The 16,786-nt window shown below is 53.5% G+C and overlaps 1 protein-coding gene across 1 annotated transcript in view; it reads left to right on the plus strand.

Moving 5' to 3' along the window:
- Positions 1-12,149: 12,149 nt before the first annotated feature.
- The window catches only part of SMTNL2 (smoothelin like 2), a 30,015-nt gene continuing 25,378 nt past the window's right edge, over positions 12,150-16,786 (plus strand). The window contains exon 1 of the mRNA XM_027848854.1: positions 12,150-12,542. Within this exon, the coding sequence (XP_027704655.1) occupies positions 12,150-12,542 (393 nt within the window). The remainder of the gene's footprint in view (positions 12,543-16,786) is intronic.

Genomic DNA, 16,786 nt, shown 5'->3' on the forward strand with positions numbered 1-16,786 from the left:
AGACAGTTGGAAGGACAGACAGAACTTCAGGCTGAAAGATAACAAGCAGGATCACTGATGAGAAAGGGAGGGGAAACAGGAAGAGGAGGTGAGAGGAAGTGGTGATTCTCTGGGGGTCCTAGAAGGAGAGCCCTCCTACTCTGATCATAGGATCAGGATCAAGAAGGGAGCTGAGCAGACGATTCCTTCCAGGGCAGAGCTGGGCTAGTGAGCCCACTGCAGGTGATCTCCCTGAAGGCGTGGAGGGTGGGAGTGGAGAGAGAGAAGCCAAAATGGTGAAATCACTGGGTCTGACATGATCATGGAATTTAGAACTGGAGGGGATAGCAGAGACCATCGAGGTCAATCCCCTCATTTTACAGATGAGGAAACTGAGGCCCAGAGATGAAGGTCTTATCTCAGGGCACAAATGTAGTCAGGCCCTCCGACTCCAAATTGATGCCCCTTCTTAGGGCTGACTCGCCAAAGCCGGGCTTTCTGGGGTCTTCTTGAGCCTCTAGGTCACCTCCCTCTATCAGGCATTCTGCCTCAGATATAGCTCAGTGGGTAGAGCATCGTGTGAGATCCATTGTGGATCCCATTCCCAGGAAGGCTAATTGATTTTCCACAGAGGACAGGAGAACTGTGTTCTGGTCCCATGGGGTTTCCGGCCACACGCTGCCCGACCCCTAGCCCTCACCCAGACTGACCGCTAACCTCGGCCACAGACTGAGTGGGCAAGCCCTGGCCCCTCTGGCTGTCTCACAGACCTGGGCAGCTTCAAGTGTGGACAAGACAGGGAAATGGGAGGCAGCAGGAAGATTAGAACACGCTTTGCAAGGCCATAGATGGTTTGCTCACAGACTCAGAGCAAACCTATTACACTTTGTTTTTATTCTGTTAAAGTGTATTCTATAAAGTTATTGTTTTCTATATAGTCAAACTACAAATAGTTTTCATTTGAGCCTGTAGGCAGGTGGAGGATGAGCAGGAACAGTGTAGAGGAGTTATTCTGCAGCCTTGGAGGGAGCCTCCATGTGGATGAGATCACAGAGCCATAGGAATGCTGGGGGAAGGCCAGAAGTACTGATTAAGCACCTACCTTGTGCCAGGAACTGGGCTAAGTGCTTAACAAATATGACCTCATTTGAGTCTCAGAACAACGCTTGGGGGTAGCTCTATTACTGCCCCCATTTTTTTTTACAGTTGAGGAAACTGAGGCATGCAGAAGTTAAGTTACTTGCCCAGGGTCACACAGCTAGCAAGTGTTTGTGGTTGGATTTGAATTCAGATTTTCCTGACTCCAAGCCTAGCACCACCTAGCTGCCTGTACAAGGAGCATAGGGAGGCTAGGTTGAGGAGGCATTCTCTGGGAATGCTGAGACCCTCTAGATACTCCCACTTGCATGGCACTGATTGCATCAAGTCCAGGAGCATTGCAGAAACCCCTACAATTCACAGTCATTCCAAAGATTTTGGCCTAACCATCCACATAGGAAAAACAAAGTGGATGAAGAATGGTTACTGCTCAGACTCTGATATGGAACTGGCCCATCAGTATATATCTTGGAGAGACACTTCCTAGAAACATTGGGCTGGACCCAAGATTAAACATGAGGAGAAGATCAGTTTAAAAAAAAAAGCACCACCTTTTAGAAATGCTGTAATTCTTTCAGAGCTTCTTCTTGTGAACTGGCTGGACCAGCTCATGCTCCTCCATGGAACTCCCTTGAAAGCTAGGCCAGGTTCAGTCAGGTTCTGGGGGCCCACAGCCACTCCGAAAACCAGAGCTTGAAAGCCTCACAAATGGCATTAATGTTTTCTTGAGTTACTTGGAGGACTCATTTAGTTCACAGGAAAGGTATTTGACAAAAAGTATGTAGCAAGAAAAAATGTGTGATAGAGCATATCTCCCACAAATAAATGCAGTGTCAGTACAGAGAGGGAATGTTTGTGGAAGACACACCAGGGCATACGGGTGAAGGGGCACACATCACCACAGCAGTAACACTAATGGTGATGAATAAAATGTATGCGGCACTTTAAAGTTTAGTAACTCAGTTCATCTTCACCACAACCCTGGGAGTAGATATTATCCCCATTTTACAGAGGAGGAAACCAAGGCAGACAGGGCTTCAGTGGGGACTCAGGCGTCTATCTGCCACTTCCTCTCATTTCTTCTCTATGGTGCACCCATGGCTAGAACAACCGAGTGCCATCTCCAGTGCTTCTAGGGATGGCATCATGCCACTCCTTCTGGGCTTGTGTGCCACATGGTCTCTCCTGGGCAGTCATCGGCTGGTCTTATGGTAGTGCAGGGCAGGTTCTGCCAGCCCTTCGGTGGGGACTTCCTCTCTGCTGCCAATTTCTGGATTCAGCTGCACTCTCTGGCAGAGGTGCTCAGGGCTCTTCTATGTAAGAGGAAGAGGTGGGAGTTGCCATCTCACTTTTAGCTTCGGAGACAGGACCTTCCACCTTTTCCTGTTCCAGTCTTGGAGCAGAGAAAACCCTTCAGCTGCATTTCTCCAATGAGGTGGGGGAGGGGAACCTATCAATTTTCTGAGTTTAGCTTTCCTCTCCAGAAGGAAGGCTGTTACCTCTAGGGCCCAAGCTCTTTCAGAACATCAAAGAGCCAGTAAGCTAAGTGGCCTCTAGACACTTATTTGATCTTCCTTTGAATTTATTTCCTCCTGGCATCTTTGTCTCAGACCTCTCTCTAACTTAGAGTTGGAAAGTATTTCTTTCCTTTCTCACCATATAACTTCCCAGTGGGGACCTTGTCCCTTCAAAGCCACAGCAAGGAGGACTGTGCCAAGAAACTCTACAAAGGCCTTGTAGGCAAGGACAAAAGCCCAGGTGCCCTTGTCCTCTACCTCAGTCCCACTGTTCTCCAGGCCTGCCTCTTCTTGTCTTGTAGGTAGCAACAGGCCTCCCCTATTTGAAACATCAGCATTCTTCCAGTGATGCTGAACACCAGGGCCTGGGGAATAAGACTGTCTGAAGAATCCCAGTTGGGATGTGGGCAATGGGGACATGTGTGGTGGGTGTGGGCTGGCCACCCCACATTCATGAGAAGCAGTACGGGAGAGGTGGGGTCAAGGATGTCATGAGAGAGCTCTGCGTGCATCTGGAAAAGGAGCAGGGGCTGGGGATGTTAAGAGAGGGAAGGGTGGCCAGTGGACAGTACACTAGTCTGCATGTTGCATGTACCCATGCGGTGAAGAGGGACCGAGGCCACAGCAGGCTCCCTAGGGGCCAGAGGGTTCCAGAAAGCCACGGGGAAGCTTCCTGTGGGGCCTGGGTCCGCCCCACACTTGCCTTGGCTGTCTCTTAGAGCATGGCAGGAACCAGAAGAAGCTAGCTGCTGCTCCCACCAGGCAACGGCCGCATTGAAAGGGCTCCCCAGACAGTGGGTTCCTGGAGAAGTGGGGAAAGGGCACCTGAGGGAGTGTGCCCCCTGGCTGCTTTGGGCACAATTGCTCCTCAACCATCTTCCTCTGCCTTTCTTTCCCTAGATTGGGCTGGGGGCTGGCATACAGTCAGTGCTTAATCAACGCCTGTAGAATCCAATGACACTGATAAGTAGCTCTCACACCATTTTTGATAGCCTGAAGACCACCTTTTCCTCCTTTTCTGGTGGCTGAGTGGGCACCTTGGTCTAGCTTCGGAAGCTGGCTGGGGTGGGGGCTGGGGGAACATCCCTATACCTGCTAAGGGGTAGAACGCCTCACTGCCCTACAGGGTTAGCCTGACAGAGCCTGGCCAGCAGCGCTCAGAGCTCCTGCTCCAGCTGGGAGGCATCGTGCCCACCACACAGATGGGCACAGATCCCAGAGATCGCTTCTTTTCTGGTTTCCCCATCCCACAAAGCCCCCTGAGATGGAAGTGGGAAGGTCTGAACTCTAGCACTCTCAGATCTGGCCTGAGCCCAGGCTGCTTGGCCCTGGCCACTACAGTTCCTGTCCCTCTGTCCTCTCCCCCCAGTTACCCCTTCATGGAATGGGAGAGGGCTGAGATTCCCTGCCTGCCAGCTGGCTCCCTCGTTATCCCCACCCCCACCCTCCTCCCATCAACACCCACCTAGAAGCAAGACCTCCCTGATGGGATTAGGTTTGGTGAAAGGGGCCTGGGGCTTTGGGACTGGGCCAGATTCTCTCCGCTGCTGATTTCATAGGTTATAATAGCAAATGCAATGATCCCAGGCCAATGGGGGCTGCTGCCCTGCTGACCCTACTTGTCAGTGTCTCCCCAGACCAACAACCTCACGCTTACATACACACTCTTACACATAGACACATACACAATCACACTCACACACATTTATCCACAAAGAGACACGCGCACACAACCTGCTTAGATTTATACACACATTGGAACACACACACTCACACATGCTTGCACTTAAACACATAGACACATGAACACACATTTACATGTTCACAAATACTTGCACTTATACTCACATACACACACACAGAAACATGCATACAACCCACTTCGATTTACACACATAGAAACACACATGCTTGCACATATATGCATTACAACTCACACACATAGGCACATGAACACACACTTACATATTCACACATACTTGTACTTACATGCACTTATAATCACATATACACAGACACATGCTCACAAACCCCGTATACTTACACACACACAGAAACATACGCACATACTCATACATGTTTGCACTCATGTGCACTTATGCTCACACATGCAGACACATGAACAGACACTTAGATTTACATATGCATAGACACACCCTCACACATACATTTACATGTGCATACACATACACACACTCACATGCACACTTATGCACCCTTCCACTTGGCCCATGACTTCCCAATGAAGTAGCCATTGGAAAGCATAGAAGATGACCTAATCCTGCCTTCTTTCCTAGGGTTCCAGTGAATGGGAGACAGACTGCAGTGAAGCCTGCTCTACCAGGGTGTTTGATTGGAGCTGCCCTTAAAGGGCTGAGGGCATTTCTGCTAAGGTCTTTCCTCTGGGACCGGCTGGAGCTGCCCCTGCCCCTAAAGGGAAGGGACGGAGCCCACTAGAAGACTTGTCCATGGTGCCCACTTGTTGCCAGGACACTTTTTTTGGTGGGGGAAGGGAAGAGGTAGAATGCCTACTATGTGCCAGGCACTGTGCTAAGTGCTTTACAAATATGCTCTCAAATGAGCCCAGGCCAGATAGACTGACTTGCAGGTGTGACCCAATGCATGAGAATGTTGGAGAAGAAGGGACATAGAGAGAGAGACAAAGTCACCATGAGCAGAGAGTAACCAAACCCAATCCCCTTATCTCATCCTGAGATGGAGCTGCTGGGGATCCCCTTCCCCTGAGGAGACAGTAAGTAGCAGCCCCTGTCAGGTCCAGGAAGAAGCTAGGTTGGCTTCCTAGAGAGATCCAGTGATTGCAGCTCAGGCTGGCACTTACTGGCTACCATGAGTGACCATGGGCATCTCCTCCGAGTTGGGAGACAAGCTCATCCCTGGGAGAAAAAAATGGTCTTGGAAGATGGGGAGAGCTCATATGACTCACAGTCTTCCATCCTTTTCCCTGGGGAGCAGGAGAGGCTCACATGGTTTGCTTGGGTCACAGGTCATCACTGATGAGTAAAAAAATCATTGTTTAAGCACTTACTGTATACCAAGCACCATGCTACCTGTGGGACACACAAAGAAAAGGAAGACAGGCCACGGTCTCGAAGACCGTCCAGTCTAGGGGGAGGCCTAAGCTCCTCGGGGCATCCGCAGGGCAGATGGGAACACACCTACTCTGGAGAAGCCTCACTTCCATGAATGAAAACAGACTCGTTTTCCAAGTTGAACCATCAGACCAGATCAAGGTCTTTGGTGTGGAGAAGTTTCTTTTCTGGGTCCTCACTATCTGTGGCTAGTGGCTACTCCTCGAGGACATGGGGGATGCATCCCCTGCAAAGGCAGTTGCCAAGTCAAGTCCCTACAGGGTTGCTGTGGAGGCTAAGCTAGAAACAAGGCCTATGGCCTGAAGGTTGGGGCTGCTAGCCCCAAGGGTCCTAGGCTGCCTCTTCCAGTCGGTGGTGGTCAAAGTGGTGGGTGGGGCCTGCCTGCTCCTTCAGCTACCTTGGCCTGCCTGACCCCAATGCTTGCTCCTGGGGAATCTTCCTGATTTTACTGTGCTTTTACTAATTTAATTGCGTACTTAATTAACTTGTAGTGGATGCTTTGTAAACACCAGTGGAATGAATGTAAGAGGAACCTAGAGGTTTTCCAGTGGGACAGGGAGAGTCCAAGGGAGGAAAACTTCTGAATCAATGCCCGGGCTGGCATTGCATGGGGGTGTGCTGGGGAGCAGACCCGTAATGTCCACATACAGCAGGCATAACCTCAGGGTCCCTTGTTCCCACCTGTGCTGGGGGGCTGGAGCTGCCTGGCTCCACAGGGTCCTGCTTGGGCTGAGCCTGAAAAAGACTTCTTGGAAAGAAGTGGTGGTGGGAGTTAAGGGCCTGCAGGATCATGTCACATCACCACTCACCCACGAGTGTGTTCCAGGCCCCTTGTCGCCACTTCCATGAGTCCCTGGGTCCCTCAAGCCACTCCATCCATTCTAGCTAAACCGAGATATTTGTCAGACATGGAGTAAAGTACTCCTAAGGCAAAGACAAACCCACAGAAGCAGAATGGGGTAGGGGGATAAGGTGCCCAGGAAGAGCATGGTGGAGGAGCCCAGAATCAGGAGCCAAGCCGGCGAAGGTGCGGGCTAAGGATGGGCAGCACAGGCACTGCCTCCAATCGAACATCTCTCTATCGGGTCTCTGTGTGTGCCCAGGCTAGCCACTGCTCCATAGATCTCTGTGATTCCTGGCTCAACATATCTAATGGCCTTTTCCCTGTCCTCATCCTTCTTGACCCCTCTGTCTGTCTGTCTCTCTCTTCCTTGATATATTGTCATTGTTATGTTTGGCTCTTCATGACCCCATTTGGGGTTTTCTTGGCAAAGATACTGGAGTGGTTTGCCATTTCCTTCTCCAGCTCATTTTACAGATGAGGAAACTGAGGCAAACTGGGTGAAGTGACTTGCCCAGGGTCATATAGCTAGTAAATGTTTGAGGCTGAATTTGAACTCAGGAAGATGAGTCTTCCTGACTTCAGACTGGGGGCTCTATCCACTGCAGCCCCACCTAGCTGCCCTGATAGTGTCTGAGGCTGGATTTCAACTCCAGTCTTTCGGACTCTAGGCTCCGTGCGATATACACGATGGTGCCCCTAGCTGTCTTGATATACTGTACTCTGGGGTTTTATGAGGTGACCTCTCTTCTGTCTGAGCACTCCTTCCTAGTTCCCTTTGCCAAGTCTTTTCCTGTTCCCACCCTTTAGAGATCAGCATCACCCCGGTTCTCTTCTGGGCCCTCTTCTTGCTCTAGTCTAGTTCACTTGTCTCCTTACCAACGATCATTCCTATGGAGATGATTCACACTCAGATCTATTCCTCTGACCCTAACTTCTCTCCTCATCTCCAGTTAGCCATCTCCAACTACCTATCGTCAGCTCGACCTACCTGTCCAGCAGACACCTGAATTCATCATCTCCTTGACAAGCCCTCGGGTCTCCTAAAGTCTTCCCACTGGCCCAGCTCAGCATCCGAGTTCTCCTGGACTCTTCCCACACTCTCACCCCCCACATACAATCTGCTGCCCAGACCTGTTGTTTCTCTCTTTGTAACATGCCCCCTTCTCTCCTCTGACACTGCCCAACATCCTGGTGTAGGTCCTCAGCTCCTCATACCTGAACTATGAAATAGCCTTGAATGTTGAACTAGGTGCTTTCCCTGCCCCACTCCAGCCCATCCTCTGCTCAGATGTCAAAAGCAAGATGGACAATGTCACACCCTCCCCACTCAGTAAACTCTGGCTGCTCCGCATCGCTTCTAGAATCAAACTGAAATACCTGAGTTCACTTTGAAAGCTTTTCATATCTTCACCCACACCTAGCATCCTAGTCTTTGGGCCCCTCACCTTCTTTCCATATATTCTGATTCAGTGACTGGCCTTGCAGTTCTCAAGCAAGACATTCCGTATCCCAACTCTGGCAGTTTTTGCTGACTGTCCCCTATGCCCAAAATGCTCTCTCTCCTTGCCTCCCCCCTCCCCCAGCCTTCTACAGGAAGCTTCTCCCAACCTCCCTTAATGCTAGTCCCCCCACCTTGATTATCTCCAATTTGCCCTGTATTTGGCTTGTTTACACATAGTTGTTGACCTGTTCTCTCCCCCATTAGGCAGTGAGCTCCTCAAGGGCAGGGGCTTTTACCTTTCTTTGTGCACAATGCCCCAGCTTAATGTTGATTGACTGACTGATCACCTACCTGTGTCCTGTAGGGCGTGTAGGATAATAGAGACCATTAGCCTCCTCTGCTTCATCAGTTTGTCCTTGCCATGACTCCGCATCAGAGGCTTATTGCCAGGGACATCATCAGCTTCTGTCAAATTGCTGGGCAGCCCAACCCCCATGGGCACTCGGAGGAGTCAATAAATAGCTTGCAATAGTGGAGGAACACCAGCTGGTGAGTCAGAAGAGGATTTTATTCCTGGCTTTGCCACTTGCTACCATCCCTTTAAGGCCTCTGGAATAGCAGAGCTGGGAGGCCCTTTGGCCCCCACAGTTCTCTGCCTCCAATATCATTTACCTCCACGGGCAGTACAATGAATTCTAGAACTGGGGCATTGTAAAGGACCTGGGCCCAACCTCAGGCCAGAGCAGGAGCCCCCTACCTACAATATCCCCACAAACTTCATTTTGACCCTCCTTGGGAAAGCCTCCTCAATCCCCTCCAGGTCTCTATCCGCTCCTTGTTTTAGCCTGGTTTCCGATTCTGTTCCAGGACCCATTTTCCTACTTTGCTTTACTTGTCTGCTTGTTTACATGGCATGAGGATTCTATCTTCTACCTGGACAGGAATCCCCAGTGAAGGCAATCCCATGCCTGGGGCCCCAAACCAGGAAGGTTTCCAATAGTGCCATGAAACCCACCCAGCCACAGCCTCAACAGGGAAGAGCAGGAATGATGCCCGTGAGGGTACAGTAGAATGTGGCCTCCCCCAAACTTCATTGGACCTTAGGCTTTCTTAACTGAAACATGTGATCCAGAATGAGAGACACCTGCTCAATCTGCCCCGCTCGGGCCTCGTCTAGAGATCTGTGGATGCCACAATTTGGAAAAGCTAAGGCATGTTCTGGACAGAAAGGGGATGCCCAACCACACTGCCTGAGGATCCGTTGGAGGGATGGAGCAGTCTGAGGCCAGAGAAGATGGGGGGATGATCACTGGCTGCGAGTGGCTCCCAGGCTGTCACGTGGAAGAGGAGAGAGACATTCTGAGCCCTGCCCTGCTTGGCCTTCGAAGGCAGAACTGGAAGCCATGGGTCAAAGTTAGAGGTAGCAGATTCCAGTTCCACACCACTCAGAAACACAAGTTTTTCCTTGTAAGGTAGTGAGTTCCCCATCACCTCAGGGCCCTCCCCTCCAGCCTCCTCCAAATAACCTAATTCAACACTATTACCCATTGTCCTCCAACACTTTTGGGAGGGACCAGCACCAGTCCCATACTGAGCTGGAAACTTCCAAGCCTTTGTTTCCTCACAGAACTCCTAGCATCCCTGTCCTCTACTCTTAGTCTTTATTTGTTGAATTAAACATGGAACTTTGATTTGCATTACATTTCACTTTGTTTTCATTTTCTCATTATTAGAGCCTGGGAAGGACTTTTGGGGAAGAGAGGGGTATAACAGTGGATGATATAACAGAACCTAAAGGAGGAAAGCAGGGGTAATATGGCACCCACAGGGAAAAGCTGGATGATACAATGTAATAGAAATAGGTGTTACAGTGTAACAGAGGAGGCAGAGAGAAAGGCACTGGGTGACACAATGTAACAGAGCTAGGCGATGCAGTGTAGCACAGGAGAAAAAGGTGCTGTGTGTAATACAGTGTAACCTGGAACAAGAAGAAGGGGGCTGGTAACAGAGAACTGATACAGTGTAACACCCAATAGGCCCTGGATCATACAATGTGACAGAGCTAGGAGACCAGGTGTAGCACAGGAGCTGAGGGATAAGACGTCATCCGGGAGTGGGCAGAGCCTAGGTGACACAGTGTAACAGAGGTGATACAGGGTAAGATACAAGGTTAAGAGCTGGGGTGGGGCAGCTGGGTGATTCAATGGCTAGAGCACTTGGCTTAGAGAAAGGACAGACCTGATCTCAAATACAGCATCAGACACTAGCTGTGTAACCCTGGGCAGAGGACTTCACTTCTATTTGCTTCAGTTTATTCCTCTGTAAAATGGGGATAATGATAGCACCTACCTCCCAGGGCTGTTGTGAGTTTCCAACAAGACAATATTTGCAGGCAGCTATGTAAATATTAGTTGTTATTAACACAGAGGAAAGCTGGGCGACAGCAGAACACAAGGGGGTGCAGGGGAATGCAACCAGGAGCTTGCCCCAGAGTAAGCCCTTATCATATGTTTGTTGCTGTGTAAGCCTTTGCTCCTCAATTTCCAAGCTTCCCTTCTGTACAAGCTCATTCCCTTCTTTCTACTAGCACAGGCCCACCTTTAGGAGCCCTCATTACACCCCACTTTTCCCCCAAGCTGTTATCCCATTTCTCTTCCCTTTTTCACAGTCACATTTCTAGGAAATTTATCTTATTTTGGCCTCTACTTTCCCTCTTCTCATTCACTGAAGTCTTCTCAATGTAGTTCAGGGGTGGGGAACCTGCAGCCTCGAGGCCATATGTAGTCCTCTAGGTCCTCAAGTGCGGCCCTTTGACAATCCAAACTTCACAGAACAAAACTCCTTCATAAAAGGATTTGTTCAGTAAAACTGTAAGAAGCTACACTGTAGCTTCTGACCCAGCTGAACGCCCCCTCTCCCATGTTGCCAGTGATCTTTCAATTGCCAAATCGCATCCCCTGCCCTCCTTGTCTCTCCATAGCCCCTGACAGTGCTGACCAGCTCTCCTCCTCAACGCTCTTTCATCCCGAGCTTTCCAGGACCCTGCTCTCTCCTGGCTCCCCTCCACAGGGTCCTTCGGCCTCTTTATTTCATCCCCTGACTAGGGGTGGATCCCAAGGTTCTGTCCTGGACCCTTGCTTCTTCTCCACCTCCACTCTCACTTGGTGATCTCATCAGTGGCCATGGGCTTAAACACCACCTCCATGGCTCTTAGGTCCAGGCTCTGGCCCCCAACGTGAAAAAAGGGCAGGGAGGAGTTCTGAGGTATGGTGATGCTACTTTCCAAATACCCACCAACTTGGATTTCCAGTGGCACTCCGCGTGTATGTGCGTGCGTGCGTGCGTGCATGTGTGTGTGTGCGCGTGTGTGTATAATATGAGGGTCTGCAGTGAGTGGTGTGGATTTCTGTACAAAATGTCTCCGAGGTAAAAAGCCATGGCGTAGTTGGGCGGTGGGGAGACTGACGGTCCGGAGCTGCTCCTGCGGGGATCAGACTCCAGGCCCCCGCCCACCATGGTTCTCAGTCCCTCCTCCCTGCCCTGCCCCCTGCACCTGCCCGCCTCTGTAACCAGGGTGGGGGTGCGGGTCTGAGCAGGAGGAGCCCGCCTGGGGTGGAACGGGGGCCTGGACCCTCCCCTCACTTCCTTCCCAGTAGGTAGCTCCAAGGAGGGGAGCTGTGTTTTACTCCACCCCCCCCCCCCACAGCTGGTCTGTGGTGGGGTAGCCGAAGGGAACCAGGAGGGACCCTTCCCCCCTCTTCTCCAGTCCCCTCCCCTAGCCAGCCCGCTTTCCCCTCCCCTCCTCCCCTCTTGGGGAGCGATAAGGTCTGTTGACTTTGGCTGTGCTGGCCCCAGCGGGCTGGGTAAGAGAGCCCACCCGGTCTCCCGCACTCGAGCCTCCCGCGCACCGCTCTCTCTCCCGGCTTTCCTGCCCAACAGGAGGGGGCCCCGGCGAGTTTCTGGTCTGGTCCCCACCCCCCAGGCCTGGTCAGCTGCCCCCTCCCCTTCGCCTCTCCCCCTCTCTCTTTCCCCTGGGGCGGCTCCTCCCCTCCTCCCCCTCCCCCCCCCTCCGCCTCCGCGGCCCCCTCCAGAAATTAAGGCAGCAGAGCCGGGGCGCCAGACGGCTCGCTACGTGAAGCCTTGTGCAGAGCGGCCAGGCCATGGAGAGCGCGTCAGGGGAGAAGCCTGGGGCAAGGGCGGCTGAGGCGGAGCTCGGGTTCGAGGCTGATGAGGCTCCGGCGGGGCTGCGCGAAGCGGTACGCGCCTTGCGGGCGGACGTGGCGCACTTCCAACACGGCGTGGAGCAGCGAGTGGCCGAGGCGCTGGGGCTGGCGGGGCCCCTGGCGCGCACCGTGGCCGAGCTGCAGAGCGAACACGAGCGGCTGCGGGCTCACCTGGGGCGACTGGCGCGCCACGTGGAGGCGCTGGCACGCGCCACCGGCCTGCCTCTGGACAGCGGGCCTGAGCCCCGGGCCGAGCCGGCGTCCCCCGGACCCCGCGGGCCCCCGCGCTTCGCCAGCCACGCAATGCTCTCGCTGTCGGGCCGTGGCCAGGTGAGTGAGCGACTCCTGGACTGGAGGAAGGCAACGAAACGGGACCGGATGGGCAGGGGAGGGACGGGAGCGAGCTGGAGGGCCCAGTCCCAACGGGGCGCAGTGTGCAGGCGGGGAAAGGAAGGGCCCACGCCGGCCCTGCAAAGTCGGGTCCCTCCTCCTTTTGGGCCTGCTCCAAAAGGGCCTCCTTCTGACCTCCAGCCTCGAATTTGACCCTTTTCTAATCCCAACCTGTTGCTCCTGCTTCCGCCCTGTGGGGCCAGGTGCAGCTCTTCCCGCACTGGCCTGCCTCAGTTTTCCTAGCTTGTTCCATGGCAGGGGAAGGGAAAAGGGAAGGCCGACTTCCAGGCTCTATATCAGAGCCCTCGGGATGTGGTTTGGGCGCTCGGTGTCTTAGCCGGCCCTTCTCTGGCCAAAAGTTTCTGGTTGGACCAGGAGCTGGGCGGGGCTTTGGGATCCTCGCCTGCAGTCACTGTGTTGGGGTCCAGAATCTGGGTCTTTTGGTCCTCGGCAGGCATCGCACGACCTAGCTACTTGCTTGCTGAGGGCTAAATGACAAGGACGAGCAGTGGGACAGCTGTCGGAGGCCAGGCCACGAGTGGCTGGTGACTGACCCCTCTATTTGAGAATGGGATGAGGAAGGTACTTAGTAAACGCTGCATGATCAGCTGGAGAAGACGTGTGTGTGTGTGTGTGTGTGTGTATGTATGTATCAGAGCAGTGGGGGAGGGGGAGCTTGGAAAAGTAAGCCTGGCATGCCAGAGAGGAGGTTGTGTGTGGTGTGTGGTATGTATGTGTGTGTGGATCAGAGCAGTGGGGGAGGGGGCTTGGAGGAGAGCCGGACTGGGGACTGGCCAGTTCTGGGTCCACCTGTCTCTCAGCTTCAAGGGACTGAATCTGTCGGGGAGGTTCCTCCACACCCTCCTTTTCCTGAGGGGGAGAAACTCTTTGGGACCCCGCACTATGATAATGTTGCATGGTGAGGAGGATGGGACCTCCCCTCACTGATTAACCCTGAGACTCCAAGGTTGGAGGCCAGGGGAGGGATGCTCCCCTGTATAGGTGGGTCCAGGTGAGTGATTCAGGTTTGAGAAGGCAGCCAGCCCAGTTCTGAGGCTCTCTGAGTGGCTTAGCAGACCCCCCAGCCAAAGTGTAGAGATGGGTAAGGGGGAGCTCAGGCCGCAGGGGAGCCCAGGTCCTGGTAAGTCTCTTTTGCTCTCGGAGGCTGCCCCCTGGGAGAGTCCTGGGGAGAAAGACAGAACTGAGGCCGAGGGGGCTTTGCGTTCCTCCCTCTCAGCCAGGCTGCCTCAGCTTTTGGAACAGCTTGGCCACAGGCATAGACTGTCCACACATCTAGTTCCCTGATCCTGCCTGTCTTCTGGTCTCTTGGTCACTCTCTCAATTCTTACTTCTCTCTAAGGTGGCTCATACCAGTCTCCCTCTCCCTGCCCCCCCCTTCCTCTTTCCTTCTTCTCTTGGACGCTACCCTCACCACCACCACCCCTCCAATGGCTAAGTCTCAGGGTCTCTGGCTGGTAGATTTGAGGAAGGACCTGACATACTTGAGGAGAGGGCTGGGCTGTGTGGCCTAGGGAAGGAAGCAGGACCCTAGGGTAGGCCTGGGGGTGCCCTGGCTAAGTCACACCCCTCTTCTGAGCTTGTTTGCTATCTACCAACCTGAGGTCAATGTTGCTTGAATTCTCCCTGGGGGGAGGGTGTGTCTCATGGATTCCATAGCAACCTGGGCACTGGCACCACTTGGGGCTGACTCTTCTTCCCACCATCCTCCCGGTCCAGTCTAGCTTGGCACCACCAATGAGGTGGCTCCTAGAAGCAGACTGGAACTTCTCATGGACATCATGTCTTATCTCCTACTATGGCTGTGTATTCTCTGCTGGCACCTGGCACCCCCCGCCCCCAACTCCTTGAACAAAAATAGGCACTGTGCAGACCCTGCCTTCCTGGGGCTTATTGTCCAGTGGAGGAGGGGAAGTGGACAGTGAAGGCCATTGCCCAAGAGGAAGAGCTGGGATTGACTGGTACCTGAGTGGGTGTGTGAAGGCAGGGAGCCACACATGACCCCCTCTCAGACCCAGAGATGGTGTGAGTCGGGCATGGAGATGGCAGTGGCTGTGGGGTGGGCCTGGTGTGAAAGGGCCTTCTGGCCCTGACCATTTGAAAGCCCTCTCCTCCACATGGGGAATGACTGAAGGGTGCTTAATGTGCCTGAGCTCCTGGGGCTAGCGCCTGGGTGCTCTGTCCGCTGAAGTTGTTAGCTTTGCCCTGGGGGGTGGGGGAGGTGAAGTATCTCCTTCAAAAAGTTAATTTGGCCTTGCCTTTTCTGAGGAGGCCATTCACTTTAATTCTGCCTCTCCAGACTTCCTAGTGGGTCCCTGGAGGCTGTGGGTTAGAGGCCATAAAGGAAACAACTCCTGCCCTAGGGGAGTTTATCTGGGTGGGTGGTGGAGAGCATACTTCTCGCCCTTAGAAGCCCATCTGTTAACAATAATTCTAGTAGGGCTATCTGACTGTGTGGGGGTAAGGAGCCCTGTGGGAAGATCCAGATCCCCAGAGGTGAGAGGTGAGGAGGCAGCACCTTTTAGGTGTGGGCTGCTGGCCCGACCCCTGCTGGTGCGAAGAAGAAGAGAAAGGCCAGAAATGGAATGATTGCCTGTGTATTAGCAGGGGAGTACCTTGGGTGGAGACCTGGGGGCCTGGAGACCTCATGGGCTCTCTCACATCTACCCAGCATCATGGTCACGCCTTACTCCTTTGGCCCCAGGGAGGGACTCTCCTGCTTCTCCTCCTGGCCGCCTCTGGCTCTGTTCTTGGATCATAATTCTCTTCTGCCTCTCAAGGTGCAGTCCTGGGTTCTCTTCTCATTCTCTTGCCTCTTCCTTGACTTCAGTCCACTTGTCCCTCTGTACCTCTTCTGTCCTCTGCCCACGTCATGCCAGCCTCATGGATTTATTCCCTTTCCCCATCCCTCCCTGTTCAGTCTCTTTCCTTGCAGCCCCACACAAATGGATTCCCTTGAGAAAACCTTCCCTGATTCATCCCCTCCCCACCCCATCAGTAATGGGCGACCTTCTGCCTTTCAGACCTCACCTGAAAAGGGCTTCTCTTGCATGTGGGTTCTTTCCCCCTGCTCCCTGAGGCCCTCGAGGCAGGGAGCCGGCTTGCCAGAAGTAAACTAGGCTACCTCATCCAATGTGTGAGCAAAGGGGTCAAGAGACATGGGGGGAGAATGTTGCAGAGAGCCAATGCACAGGGCTTGGCAGCAGGGGTGTGGGGAGAGAGCCTGAGGACCTACCCAGAGGACGGGAGATGGCCGGGCCATCCCACAAAGCCGGCCAAGAATTTCCATGGCCATTGGGCAGCAGAAGCTTTGGCATGATGCAGTTGAGGACTCTAGTGTGGTAAAATGGGGGGAAGGCCAGACATCCCCCCCCCAGAGAGGGAAGCGACCAGGATGTAGGAGGGCCAGGAGGAGAGCTGAGACTGAGCTGGGCCCAGGTAAAGCTCTGACGAGGTGAGGAGGGCCAAGCTGGGGAGGGCTGGAGTCCTGGGCACAGGAGAAACAGCTGAAGAAAAGAAGGTGCAGTGGCTGTGATGGTGGGCCTTGTGCGTCTGGAAGGTGGCCTGCTTGTGGGTTTGGAAGAACTCAGAGCACCACCAAGAGGCAGGTTTAGGCTTTAGAGAAGAACCTTGCAGAGCCGCCGTCGTCTCCCGAGCTCTGGTGGAAGCCGTTGTTGGTAGGCTTGAGGTAGGTCTGCACCCTTCCAGCTCTTCTAGGGAGAGAGGTCCTAGAAGAGGCCATTGGAGGTGGGGAGGTGGATGGGGGGAGGGGGTGACTAATAGAGGGCAGTGTGGAGGGGCTCCTAGAAAAGGTAAAGGTGAGTGAGCGCTCAGGAGTTTGGCAGAAAAGGTGAGGTGGGGGATGATGGCTTGCGGAAATAGGTTCCAGTGAAGAGACTCTTTTTAAAGGATGTGGGAGATCCAGTCTGAATAACAAGAGTCCCTCCATTGGTGCCCTTCTGTTTCCCATTCTTCACTGTTCCCCTGCCAGGCCTGAGGGGCCGGAGATCCTGATTCACTGCTGGAGGCCCAGCCTCATGGAGGTGTTGGGGGGCAGGGTCCGTGTGGGGGTGACTCACCCACCTGGCTGACCGGGCTGCCCTCCCCTTCACTGCTCCTCCTGCCCTGCCCCAGGCTGCAGGCCCAGATGCCACCACCCTGGGCAC

The sequence above is a fragment of the Vombatus ursinus genome, unplaced genomic scaffold (assembly GCF_900497805.2).
Source record: "Vombatus ursinus unplaced genomic scaffold, bare-nosed wombat genome assembly UNPS02006874.1, whole genome shotgun sequence".
Classification (NCBI taxonomy): domain Eukaryota; kingdom Metazoa; phylum Chordata; class Mammalia; order Diprotodontia; family Vombatidae; genus Vombatus; species Vombatus ursinus.